Source organism: Aythya ferina, assembly GCF_964211825.1.
Source record: "Aythya ferina genome assembly, chromosome: 5".
Lineage (NCBI taxonomy): Eukaryota > Metazoa > Chordata > Aves > Anseriformes > Anatidae > Aythya > Aythya ferina.
In genome coordinates, this window is record NC_140301.1 from 46476886 (window position 1) to 46490076 (window position 13191).

Below are 13191 nucleotides of genomic sequence, written 5' to 3' on the forward strand. Positions count from 1 at the left end.
GTATACACGTCACATCTGCTCTTGCCACAACAGTCAAGGCATACCTACACCTTTTGTCCTTAATGACAAGGCTTTCCCTTCTGTAAACTCATCCCACACCCACAGCTTTACCTGCAGGTCCATTTGCAAAAGGGGTGGTGAATTTCCCAGTGGAGTCTGGTATCCCATTGCTTTCAGCAGATGGGAAGTTCCTCTGCATTTCAAGCCTCTAAAACAAAGATCAGAGGTAAATCAAAGCACAGCAGATGGAAACTGAGACCATCAGATTAGCAAACAAAAGCTGTAGCAAAGACACACAAAGCTGTTGTATGCTTTCTCCCATGTTGGACTAAGGAAATCTGACTGTTTCACACCACTAAGATTCCTTCTTCACTGGCAGTGGTATTAACCTCAGAGAACTAAGACAAAAGAAACTGTAGCAATGTATGAAATAGCCTCTGAAGTTTCTCCCACTGCTGTTAGTCTCAGACACTTTACACTTCTATACTGAGGGTAGTTCTCTGCCTGCCTCTGGCTAGGAACAACAAATAAGACAGCCTTGTTCCAGGTTAGTGGAAATCCTATTGGCAGCCCCTCTATTTCAGGCTGAATTCACACAGCATATTTTAGACTATGACAGAACTTGGGGAAACTTACCTCCACTGAGCCATCTTTTAGCTTAACTGACTTCTTATCTTGCAGACTGAAGAACTTAATCGGGTTGGAGAGAGCAATAGTCAGATCTAGAAACAAAAAGGAGGTCTTTGCTTGGATTATCAAATAACTCGCAGTACTCCACTTTTTCTTGCCCTGTCTGGCCTAAATTGGGAAATTGTGGAGAAGGGATATTTTGTATTTTCTACTTGTAACAAGTTTCTCTCTGACATCACAGAGGGAGGGGACTGTCTTTACCTCAGTCCTATTCTACAGTGATGGCTCACAACTGATGTTTACAGCCAACTATAAGGAGCTGAGAAGAGTGTATTACTCCCAAAAGCTCCAAAGGCTAAGACTGCCAGCTTGCACACTTCCCTACTCCAACCCTAGTTCAATCCTGTATAAAACTGATATTTCTTATGAATCTGTGTTAAAACCATCAATTTCACTTGATTTCCCCCATGAATAATGTTCCTGTATATGAACACAGAGAAGGAGAGAGCAAACACAAGATGCCTGCAGTTAAAACCAAAGTATTCACAAGAACTTCTGTGGCTGATGCCATCAAAATTCTGCATGGCTTTGTTCATGATTGTTAAAAGGCTTTCCTGTTAATACCTCCAGGGGGTTGTTTTCCTCATTTATTTCTCAATCTCTCTTTGACCATTCCCTTTTTAAAGGAAGATCTCTGTATTCCAGTACCAGCAAAAACCTCCCCTCTCTTCATACAGGGAGGAACTTCTCTCCTGTGCTTCCTGCGCAACCCTTTCTGTAAAACCCTATTGCTGCCAGTCCCTCACAGTCACCTCTGCACTTGGAAACTGCTCTGTGCCACTGTGCAAATGTAGTATGTGCACCATGGTCCACACAGGGAACAGGTCACAATAACAGCACAAGTGGCCACCTCTCTTCAGCTAAAAGCAAGGGTATGACAGGATGATGGTATGTGCTCAAGTCCCACTCTGACAAGGAATTAAGGGTGCAGTGGGAAAGCACCTCCACAGCTGGAAAAATGCTTCTAGATTTGAGAGCAGAAGATCGGAACAACCCCCCCCCACACACACACACACACTAATGCATACTACCTGCCCAAGCATCAGGAACATAATCCTTTACTTCCAGGTACACAAATAGAGAAGGCATAGTGAGTGGCATGTTGCTTTCACTGCGGAGACAAACATGGTGATAGCCTGAAAACAGAAAGCAGAAGAGGTAAGCTGACCCAATCTCTCTCCCTTCTCATCTGTGTACTCCAACAGTAAGAGTATCTGTCTACAGGAGGGCATTGTGAATATATTAAGGCATTAAACCAAGGCTTTAATAGGATGAATTGAAGGCACCACTGCCTACAGGTATATTCTACATCAGAGATTAATTAACAAAATTAGCAGATGTCCATATTTTCTTCACCAACTTCAAATGGATAGATCTCAAGGTTACAAAAGTTGAAGGGATTTCCACAAAATTTACCTGAGTGCACTGCAATAATGGGAATGACACGATGACCAATGAACTTCCCTCCTTCTTCATAAGCCACAATTTTTAGAGATGCCAGCTCAGGCATCATGATCTAAGGAAAACAAAACAAAACAGAGTAAGGCAACTATGTTCTGATCTCTAGTAGCATATTGGGTTCACTAGGTAGAACTTTACTCTCTTCTACTTCCAACAAAACAAAGCCATCTCTCCAGGAAAGTCATCGTCTGTTTCCACATCTTGTAATTTAAGGCTGCAGTTTGTCACGGACATAACTGAATTTACAAAAACTCCACAAAACACAGGCATCTCAGAGGAGAGACTTCAGGAGGGCAGGCTGCCTAAAGAAAGAACTGTGCAATAAATCCACTGAACTAGCATTTCCACAAAGCAATTTGCCAGAGAAGGAAATGAGCTTGGAAGGATAATTTAGCAAGCTTGGTAACTTTGCCATAAGAGTTGCTTCATCAGCCTCCCCCATTTCCTTCTGCCATAAAATGAACTAAAAATTATTCTGTCAAAACTGTAGCTTGAAAAGTGTTTTCTGAAACAAGGATAATATTTATCTACCACATCCCAAGTAGGCTGAAAATATCTGCTATTTCACAGCGTGCTTGACAGAGATGAATTGTGTAACACGTATTTTGCCTTTGTAACTTACAGCAGAAAGGCCAGAGCTTACTATCACCCTTGACTTAACCTCCCCCCATGCCCTATAACTGAACCAGTGACCACTGAATTCTTGAAGACAAACAAGGCAGCTTTCTGTAATCTGGCACAGCTGAAAACCTCCTGCTGGTCCCATTACTTGTCCTGTACATCTGCACCAGATTCACAGTTTAACCACAGACATTCAGTTCCTTTCATGCTTGAAGTCTTCAAAGCTGATTAGTGAATTCAGTCTAAAGTGTTTCACAAAGGGGAGATTCTTGATGCCTGTTATTGCCAGAAATGTTCACAGCTCCCCTTATCCATACCTGGAAATCTTCATGGGGAGTTGTTTTGGACAACATTATTTGGGTATTATCTGAGGGTGCAACACGTAATAATGCCTCGGTGTGTCTAAAGCTGATGACTGAGATCTCCAGAAGAGAGTCCCTTCTGTTGTCATTGACCTCTCAAAGCAGTGCTTGTGACCAACAGGATCTGTAAAGATTCTCCATCTAAATGACAATAAAATGATACTACCTTTTCAAAAACAAAAGGCTCCTCTTTCCATACAGGGTTAATGGAATTGGCAGTGGAGGTCAGTTTGGTTCTGTATTTGCGTTTTGTGTCCCGTGGCAACCCAAACAGCTCTACTTCCACATATGTCTTCACACTACGGTCTGAGAGGAACTGACCAGAAAGTATCTAGAAACAAGCAGAAACATAATTAGCAACTGCTGAAAAGAATAAAACAAAAGAACCCACCCATACTTTCACCCTTTAAGGCCCCCTCCAGCCCCAAACATCTTTTCTGCTGCAGCTTCCAATCCACATTAGGCTTTTCGTCGCCCGTGTTTCTTGCTTCAACACTTCTTCCAACCTCCTCCCTCCCCATCATCACAGCCTTGGCTTCTTTGCGTGGCAGATGCTAATTTTCCATTTTCATGTGATTATGATTAATTTGATATAGTGAAAAGACTGGGAGTTGCCATGGTAACACTCTCCCACAGGACTCTCTGGGTTCATTTGCCACTAAGAACCCTACTGGGTAATAAATAGAGGGGACATACATGCCAGTTATACACGTGGTGACAACAGCAAATGGCTGTCAGGGGAGGAACAGCACCACGGTTTGTACTTGCCGTGACAGACAGGGTACTTGCCACCAGCACGTCAATGCGGTCCACAGAGAAAGGGTCAAATGGCTTGTCTGGACGCCGCATGAATTCATGCTTGAGCAGATAGCCACACTGGCCATTGAACTCAAACAGAGCCATGTTCTGCTGCATGGGGACATCTGAGGTACAAACAGAGGAGAACAATGAGAAAAATTACTGTGGGACCTCATCAGATGTCTTGTGTAGTACGCATGAGCTGAAAGATGCTGTACTTTTGTAGTTTGTGCTAGCCAAGGGTTCATAAAGTCCTTTCAAAAACTAATTAAGCCTCTCAGCACCCTACAGGGAAAAATATTGCAGCAGCTGTTATAAGAAAGGTAAAGTGGTTTGCTTATGATTGTACCATAAATCTTGGGTAGAACTAAATTAAAACCTACTCTAAGAAGTACCCACTATTTTGAGTGTGAAGTAAATAGTTGTCTCTACTCCTTCCTCCTGTCATTTTGGGCCTCCTCTCAGTCCATCTCCTCTGCTACTTATTGTCTTGTGGACAGCGTCTTGTGGCTTCTGCATCTGTCTTCAGTAAGATACACTCTTTGTAACCAATCTATCACTCTCCCTTTTTAAGTAAATCGTTTTTTTTCTCCTACTGATCCTATGAAGTCTCTTACACTCTTTATACATGAGATAGCAAAGAAGGAAAAACAGTAAAGAACACCATTATCTGGAGGCTTTTCTACGTCTCTTTCTTATGCTGGTTGTACAGCAAGGAATGGCCTTTCTTTCCTGCCCAGGTCAGTATACTGGAAATAATAGGACAGACAGTCCAGTCCTGTAGCCAGATGGAGCTATGCCTGCTGCCTTGTAAAAGAGGATGCAGCTTAGAGGAGGCAGGAGCTTCTGGTGCATCCATACAAGTTATTTACTCTGACATCATGTTACAGAACAGCCAGAGATGGTACCCAGATACTGGATGACAGCAAGCCCATGTATGTGTGCATGCACAAATATGTAGGACAGGCATCACAGGCACTGCATGCCAGGTTTGTGCCAGGCCTAGAAAAGTGCTTTTGGTCTGAGGGAGACTCAGGCAGAAGAGCAACACTTTGGGAACAAGGCACACAGAGTAAATGCATTCAGGGAAACAGTGGCCATAGGAAATAGCAGTGAAGGAAGAGACAATGAACATGAGCACACAGCCTTACCCACTAAGAAGCTGGAGGACAATGCGACACTCACCCATAGTCTGGAAGTTCAGTGCCACCATCTGACAGCCAACATTCCAGAACATCTGGGGCATGTAATTAGAGGAGTCCATCCGGGTGCCTTTGGGGTAAATCCGGCTCATCTGTCGCTTGTTGTATCTACATTTGCTCTATTGGAAACAAGTCTGGAGCACTCCTTATGTACCCTGGGGCTAGCTCGTGTATTCAGATTAAAGAGTTGTTTAAGCTCTTCTATGAATGCTCAGAGCCTTCTAAAAAGAGAGGCCCACGCAACAACAGGCTCCTTTCCCACATCCCTTTCTGTTTAAAAGCAAACAGCTGACAGTCTTGGCTTTTACTACACCAGGATACAAGAATCTGTCAGGAATCTCTGTGAACAGCCCCCCAGCACACCCTGGAAGATCCTGTATCTCTAGCACCTGCACTCTTCATACCTTTGATGAAGAGCTTACCAGGTCCTGAAACCAGAAAGCCAGTTGGACATATCTTAGCCTTAACTCAAGCTTCATATTAGCTCCCATGCTCCATACCACCAACTACCATGGGCAAACATTGCCAAAAGGATACTCTACAAACTGCATAGGGAACTTGGTTAGCAGATCATAAGCCTTCAGTTCCGTGAAGGAAGAGATGACATAACTCCGGTTCTTCTCTAGAAACAGGAAATAAGAAAGTGTTTAGACATAGGAAGCACGCAGCTCCCAATTCTGTGTGTGGGGACCAATGGGCTCAAGAAGCACTCAACCTGTTTATCACCACTTTCTTCCAGCTACTGGTTTCTATCAAGGCAATTTACCTTTCTCTGGTCCAGATGTGGTGACAGTTTGGAGGACCCTATCGTGTACAAAGAAATTGCATGCATTTGCAGCATTTCAGATATTTCTCTGTCACCAGCCAGGATCCTAATCACCACAGAAGAGGAAGGCCAGTTTCATACATTAAGAAAAGCTGGGCTGAATCCTGCCCTCAGAAGCAGCAAAGCAAGATCACATAGATGTCATTAGCCTTAAGCTGCTGCTTTTCATTTTCACTGATGTAACAGAGCAGTATCTGACATATCGTTGTCTTTTCCTTATCAATTCCTTACTACAAGGAGAAGGACAGAAGGAGAGTGTTTGTATTGTACATATGTTCTGGGAGAGAGAGAAAATGGCAGGAAATAGGTTCAAGCAAGTCACAAAAGAAAGTGGAGAACAGCAGCATTTGAAAGCCGTATTCTCCTGGTCAAATGGAAATACTCAGGATCCTGAAAGAACTGAATATAACTTACGGGCAGAGACTTCAAAGGAGTCAAATTTGATAGGCTGTATGTAATTAACTAGGCTGGACATTTCCTCATACGCTGTCACTTCCAAACCAGCGGTGCCCTAGGCAGAAAAAAAATAGAAAAAACACATTAGAGAAGACAGATGAAACCTTTTCCAGAGGTGAAACAAAACACACCTGGGCTTCACATGCAATGAGCGCCAATGGCTGCCCTGACCAAAGCACACCAGTTTCTTTGGCTTCCTGATCTAACAATTACATTGTGGGCAGCATTGTCAAGGGCACACTGAATTTCTGGGTAGCTTGGCAAAAACTGAAACCAAGACATACAGAAAGGTATCAGTACATAAGAAGTCTAGGACCTCTTTAACCTCTCAAAGCATGGACTCTGGGACAAACCTGGGACATTTTTTGCCTCTTATGAGTGATACTAGGGAGAAGGAAATGGGAAACAGATCTCTTCTATTCAAGGCATTGCTGATCTGCTTCTTCCCTCTTCTGCAGCAGCACTTCATGTTTCTGTAACAACTTTTATCACACTAAGGCTGAGCCTCTCTAAACACCCTGAAGGCAGATATTTATCACCAAATCATGCAGAATATCAGAGTCAGAAATTATACCTCTTCAGCTATATCCTCTATGTATACTTGTCATAGCACAGGTTCACTTCCCTTTGCATTCTGGAATTAATCTCCATTCAGTGTGGTCAGGCCCGAAAAAGAAAATAAAACCACAGAAAAGGAAGAGAGACAGTAGTGACAGTACCTCATCTGACTGCATCTTTTTAATTTCCTCTTCATCCAGGTTTCCCAGCTGCTCATCCTCTTCCTCTGGTTCCTCTTCAGCCACATCGCCTGCCCAAACTAAGCGCACACAGCCCACATCAGTAGTACTTAGCCAGTAGCACATGGAGACAAGACATTGTGGCTGCTCACACAGCCTCCGGCTCTAACTCTGCTGACAGGGAAGAACTCTACAAAACCTCACAATCACATCACAGGAGCAAGAGTGGAATATCATATCATTATTAGCAAAATCCAAGTATGAATAGGCCAAACTGGACTAACACACCCAAGAGACCAAGTCATTCTTCCTGCAGGCCTCCCAAAAGCGATGATCACAATGCTGTTTTCCCCACCAAGGTCACACACATTTGTGGGACTGAATGTCTGATTTCTAGCTCCTCTGTAGGAGTGCACATCTTGTCTTCATAAGACTTCATGAGCTCCTGCCATGACAGGGACTGTAAAATTCACTGTTGTACCATTGGTAGAACTCTCTACCTGAGTCCAAGAAATGATGACCTTGGGAGGAGGAGGATGGGAGGAGAGTAGGGTCTGAATGTCTTATAGACCTTCAAGAACCTCAATGTGAGGACCAGTAATGAGAGATGCTAAGCTGGACCTCATTCTCACCAGGTAGAGGTAGATGATCCTTTCCAACCCAAACTGTTCTATGATTCCATTATTCGAAGGTGAATTTGTAGTTATCAGAGAGCTACCGGTGGTAAGAAGTTCTGCACTCTTCCACAAAAACAACATGTTCATTTGTGTGTCAATGAATTACCAACCCATGCAGCCATATGCCTCAGAGTAGGCAGAACTGACTGATGGTCAGGGAATTAAGTTGGTTGTCTCTTTTGGGTTGGAATGAAGCATCTGAAAATATTCTGAAGATTTAACATACCTTCCAAGCTTATACTTCTTGAGATACCTGAATGAATGACTGGTATCGGCTTGCCTCAAGCTAGTATTGGGCGATTTAGAAGGTCTCCAGCAGGCCAGACTTGCTCATCTAGCTATAGTAGTCCCGTTTTCCCCTTTAGACATACCAGTATCTTCAGCATCCATAGGGGCTGGCTGCCCAATGAGTTCTGGTTCCACATTCCTCCCTTTCTTCAAAGAATTCTGCCTCTTCCCAGATACAGATTGTTTCTTTTTGTTCTTAATCAAGATTTTCCCTAAGAGATCCTTAGGACTCGGCAGGGGAACTCCTGGCTTCAGCTGCAACAGAGAAACTTCATACTGAACTTTCATCTCAAAGATAGAACTTGAAACACTCAGCAGTCCTGTCCCTCCCAGTGCCATTCCTCTGGCCATTTACTGGTGCATGGAAACATCTCTCACCCACTGTATAATTTAATTTTTCTATCTGCTGGCTCATCCTACTATATCTATGCAGATTTTTCCTAAGACTTCACTTTCCTGATGTCAGTTTCACACCGGCATTTTGTACCTTTCAGTCCTTTCAAGTTCTGCTGCTTGTGCATGCTGTTTCCAGCCACCCATCCTGCACCACAGCTAAAAAACCATCTACATGCCCTGGAGGCATCCACACACCTCTGGCTTTCAAATGCCACCTACTTCTCTCATTATCCCAGAGCCTCAGTCCTAGATCAGCACTCACGCCATATTTAAACTCTCTGCCTAAGGCAGATTTGAAAAGAAAAATCCTGAAGTAGGTGGGTTTGTGTGTGTCATACAAGGATGTGTGACTCAGACTGTGCTTCTAGACCTACACTCCCCGTACAGATAGCAACAGGCCTATTAATAATTTAGCTAATAGAATCACCCTTATCTGGTTCTCTCTCCCCCCCCCCCCCAGTTTCTCCCCATTGCCTGGGCAAAGACATGAGTCTGAACAGGGGGCAACTGGCAATTTGCTCACTGCTTCTTTTCAGCTTTTCTGATCTCAGTGCTAAAGGCAGATGCTTGGACTAGGTGTTTTAACTCCCCTCTCCCCTATTTAACAAAAAGGAATTGCCTCATACTTTGCAGAACACAGGCACTGCCCATTATTTGTAAATCACTATCCATTCTTAAGGCAGCTGAAGTAGTGCTGTGCATAAGGATCACTGAAAACACCACCTTCTCCACAACAATACGTGCTTGCACAAGCTGTTGACTAGGGTCAAGCAGAGCAGGAGCTTTATTCAGCTATTCTAAGCGTAAAGTTACGCATGTCACTGACCTGTCCATCTATGCCCACAAGGGGATATTTCCAGGGTGTGAACAGGGATTTAGAAGCATTGGTAGGAAGAGTCTGAAATGCTGCTAAGCCCTTGTTCCTGTTTCTTTCCAAAGCAATTGCTGGCAGACAGATCTGAAACTATACCATGTACGAAAATACACTAACTCATCTTCGTACAACCAGTATAGCTTGATCACCTAGAACTCAGTTTCCAAAGTCATTCAGGTGACAGTGCATTAAGAACAGAATCAGGCAAACACTTAGAAAAACCTCTGTGACTGCAAGGTCTTCCCTCCTCTTTCCGTGTTGCTCTCCACTATGAACCAAGCTCATTTACCTGCTGCACCCTATCTTTGTCACTGTCCTTCTATGTGTTGTGGCATCTCCTAGCACCAGGACTGACTGCTTTTTCAGAAAGACCTCTCCACTAATCCAAGTTCTTTAACCTCCTTCCCCAACTTCCACTTACTGGGTATTTTTCCAGTGGCTCTGTCAGCAGCATGTCTCCGAATATGGTTCGGCAGTACTCAGCCATCTTTGCCTGCTGCTTGGGCCTAGTATACAACGAGAGAAAACAGGAATGAACAGGAGAACAGATGCCCAAATCCAGAGCCTAGCATGAGCAACCATCTTGAGATCCACAAAACTCTACCCAGAAAACCATCGCTTGCCTTCTCACAAATACACGTATCCTGAAATCCCTTCCCAGGCTTCTCATTTTTTCATACTCTGCCACACCAAGTTAAAAGGTTACACACTTGTGGTTGCACTCACTCTGCAGTTTACGTCTCACCTTTTGGCTCTGACCCCCTTTCAATTGATGCAAAAACCTCTAACAGTGTTTCATGTCAGCTCAGGCACTCACTTGAAACCAAGGAGCCCTTGCCTGTCTGCTCTGGACAACAGAGAACACAATTCTCCCACATTTGGTCCCCAATCACCAGACACTCACGAGTCCACGTGGTTCTCAAAGGACAGGATGACAGGGTAGAGAGATGTTTTAAAAGCACTTTCTGCAATGGCCTCGATTGCATCCTAAAGGAGAGAGAATGGTCACAGAGATGAGATCAGCAATCACTAATAGCATATCCATCTCCCCACTAAACTAATCCCCAAGTTTCAGATCTCCACACTCATCCTTGTCAGGGGGTTCTTTTTAATGTAACTAAACTTCTCTGGCAAGAAAGTGAGAGATGTCTTCTCTTTCATAGCTGTCCAGATTTCCAGCTCCAACCTTAAAGCCCTATAATTCTCTTTCACACAGCTGAAGTCAATAGTTTGCATAAACATGAAATTGAAGACCTGAAACTCAGTTGTTTTTTTCCTTACATGGCTTAATGTATCCAGAAATGACAGAATATCTGGCAAGAGAGGCAAGTCACTGCCAGATGCACTTCCAATTGGTAGAGAAAGGTATACACAGCACCAGATTAAACTGCCTCAAACCTAATTTACATTTACCTCTGAACCTGTCCAATTTTCTATCATTTCACCCGCTCATAAAATTCTTCTGTCTAGCAGCAGAGAAAACTGGAATGTTCAGTCACCAGCAGCGCTGACATTTCAAATGCAAATACCATGGAAACATTCCCAGCATTAATGATGAAAAAATAATCGTATTTCCCTCAAGTCCCTGTTAAGCTGCCACAAACTTTCCACTATTTTCTTCCCTGGTGCTGCTAATTGACATGGTAAAGAAACATCATTTGTTCCTCTGCAATTACCTCCCAGCTTTTAGTCTGGTGTGTTTGTGCACTAACTTCACACAGTCCATGGCATACTGCACTACGACACACAGGCTGCAAATTAAACAAGGCCAGGGTTAGCACCATGACCTCAACCTGGGCAACCTCCTTCCTCCTTAAAAAATACTCCCCAAACAATTAAGCAGTCCCCTACTGCCCCCCCAAATCCTGTTTCAGCAGTGATTTTAGCACTGAGGGGTGCTGCCCCCAGCAGCTCCTCCATGGACCACTTGGACTCTGCCCAAGAAACCTTCAAGGTTCAGAGGAGGAGAAACTACAAAAGCAGCTGCTAAAAGGCCACAGGCAATGGCAGAAAAATGGATAGAGGTGTGGAGGGAAACATCTACACATTATGTAAAACTAAAACCTGGGCATATGTTAACAGGTTATAATTTCCTTGAGGTACAGTCACATGTTTTAGCAGAACTCTGCAATTACAGCAGCTACAGCTGTCATTATTTCTCCTATCTGTAGTGAACTGCTGTGCAAAATGCAGCAGTGCTATTACAGGATTTGGGAAATTACTGACACTGAATAAGACAATACCTCTGATCATTACTAAGGTTGTGGTGTTTTTTTCCCCCCACACATAAATATTTTAGTACTAGTGAAGTGTGGGAACTGGGGGAAGATAGGGAATAAGAATAAAGACAAAAAATAATAAAGAATGACTCTGCCTTTTGGCAGCTGCTCTATAAATGAGGGCAGAAAAAATAAGCGTGGTGCATTGATTTTTAACTGGTGCATTGATGTTTGTAACTTCTGTGGTTAAATACCCTAAATTTTCAAGGGAGAAGTAGGCTTTGGACTGTGCTTCTGAAGCCTGGCAGCTAAATCCTTGGGGAATACGTCTGCCCAGCATGCTAGAGAGCAGTTGTTCCCCTGAACACATTCCACACAGTCATGTAATTAGGAAGTAATTAGAACTTTTTCCTCCAAAGCACCGCTATCTGAGACTGTAAAACACACAAACCTGCTGTAGAACAGTTAGAAAATGAACTCATTTTAAACATTTGTTTTCTAAAAGCCACCTTGATTGTTTCTCCGACTTGCATCCATCCATAAAATCCACCATCCTCACGCAACTTTCTATCCATACGTCCATCTTGCTACACAACTGCGTGTATGCAGGCACACCTACTCAACTGTCTCTCCATCACTTTTACTTGACTGCCTGCGTTTCAGTCATTCCTTCATCTTCATCCAGCTAACAACTTCTCTGGTGGTCCTCCCACTCCAAAAACGTATGCAAACTCCAGCCTATTGCATATTTGCTCATCTTTCATTCTACCTACACATTCATTCACTTTGCCATCAGTCTTTCCCTCTCAAACATTTTTGCCCTCAGCCCATGCAGCTGACTGTTACCTCGGTCAGCTAGCCTCCTCGAGCTGAGATCAGTTTAAAACCAAGCAGGACTAAAAGTGAGGAGAAGATTCTTTCCGTACCTTGAAGAGGATCTCAGTTGTCATGGTGAATCCATGAGTGATGATCGGCTCCTCATCTGGGGGACGGCCCTTCCAGCAATCCAGCTCTACGCAGCGACAGCCAGCCAGCAGTGTCTGGCGATACATTTCAGGAGACGAGATACCGGAAAACTGACCAGCTGCAGGAGAGCACAGGCAGGGAGGCTCTTTAGCTATTCATGTGGGACACTTTCTGCATAAACTAGAGCAACAGAACTCTGCTGTCTTTGAGCAGGTGTGCATGGCAGAATGACAAGACATTTTAGGTAACAGGGTGACATTTCTTCTTACACAGCATTTAAGTGTCAAGCCCCTTACTGTGCTTTACAGCCCTCAGCCCTCCAAACTTCAGGGTAGATGCACCTGCCTGATTAATTGTCAGGATCATTCATCCATCCCTGGTGATGGTACATACCTGCTGGAGCTGAAGCAGATTCTGGAACTGCCCATACCTGTTAAATATGTGTTGTGTGATGAATTGATGAAGTAGTGTGAGAGTGGCTGCGTCATGTCCTGGTACAGCACCAATTTATCCAGCGCTATCACATTGTTCTCAGGGCCACAGAGAAACCAGACCATCCCCTCTGGAGACAATTGCCCTACATAGAGAACAAAGATGTTAATGGTACTGAAACAAAAT

At 43.8% G+C, this 13191-nt stretch overlaps 1 protein-coding gene across 3 annotated transcripts in view; it reads right to left on the reverse strand.

Moving 5' to 3' along the window:
* Positions 1-13191, reverse strand: part of PLCB2 (phospholipase C beta 2) — a 61638-nt gene that overhangs the window by 14276 nt on the left and 34171 nt on the right. For 2 of the 3 annotated variants that reach the window (XM_084522702.1, XM_084522703.1), the window contains 15 exons: positions 13004-13150; positions 12534-12691; positions 10293-10375; positions 9810-9894; positions 8202-8373; positions 7136-7233; positions 6375-6471; positions 5672-5756; positions 5118-5242; positions 3903-4057; positions 3301-3465; positions 2107-2206; positions 1722-1826; positions 637-722; positions 112-208 (listed from right to left, as the gene is read on the reverse strand). In XM_084522702.1, coding sequence (XP_084378828.1) covers positions 112-208; positions 637-722; positions 1722-1826; positions 2107-2206; positions 3301-3465; positions 3903-4057; positions 5118-5242; positions 5672-5756; positions 6375-6471; positions 7136-7233; positions 8202-8373; positions 9810-9894; positions 10293-10375; positions 12534-12691; positions 13004-13150 — 1758 coding nt within the window. Of the gene's footprint in view, positions 1-111; positions 209-636; positions 723-1721; positions 1827-2106; positions 2207-3300; positions 3466-3902; positions 4058-5117; positions 5243-5671; positions 5757-6374; positions 6472-7135; positions 7234-8201; positions 8374-9809; positions 9895-10292; positions 10376-12533; positions 12692-13003; positions 13151-13191 lie in introns of those variants that run through there. The other variant, XM_084522704.1, reaches the window with a different exon arrangement.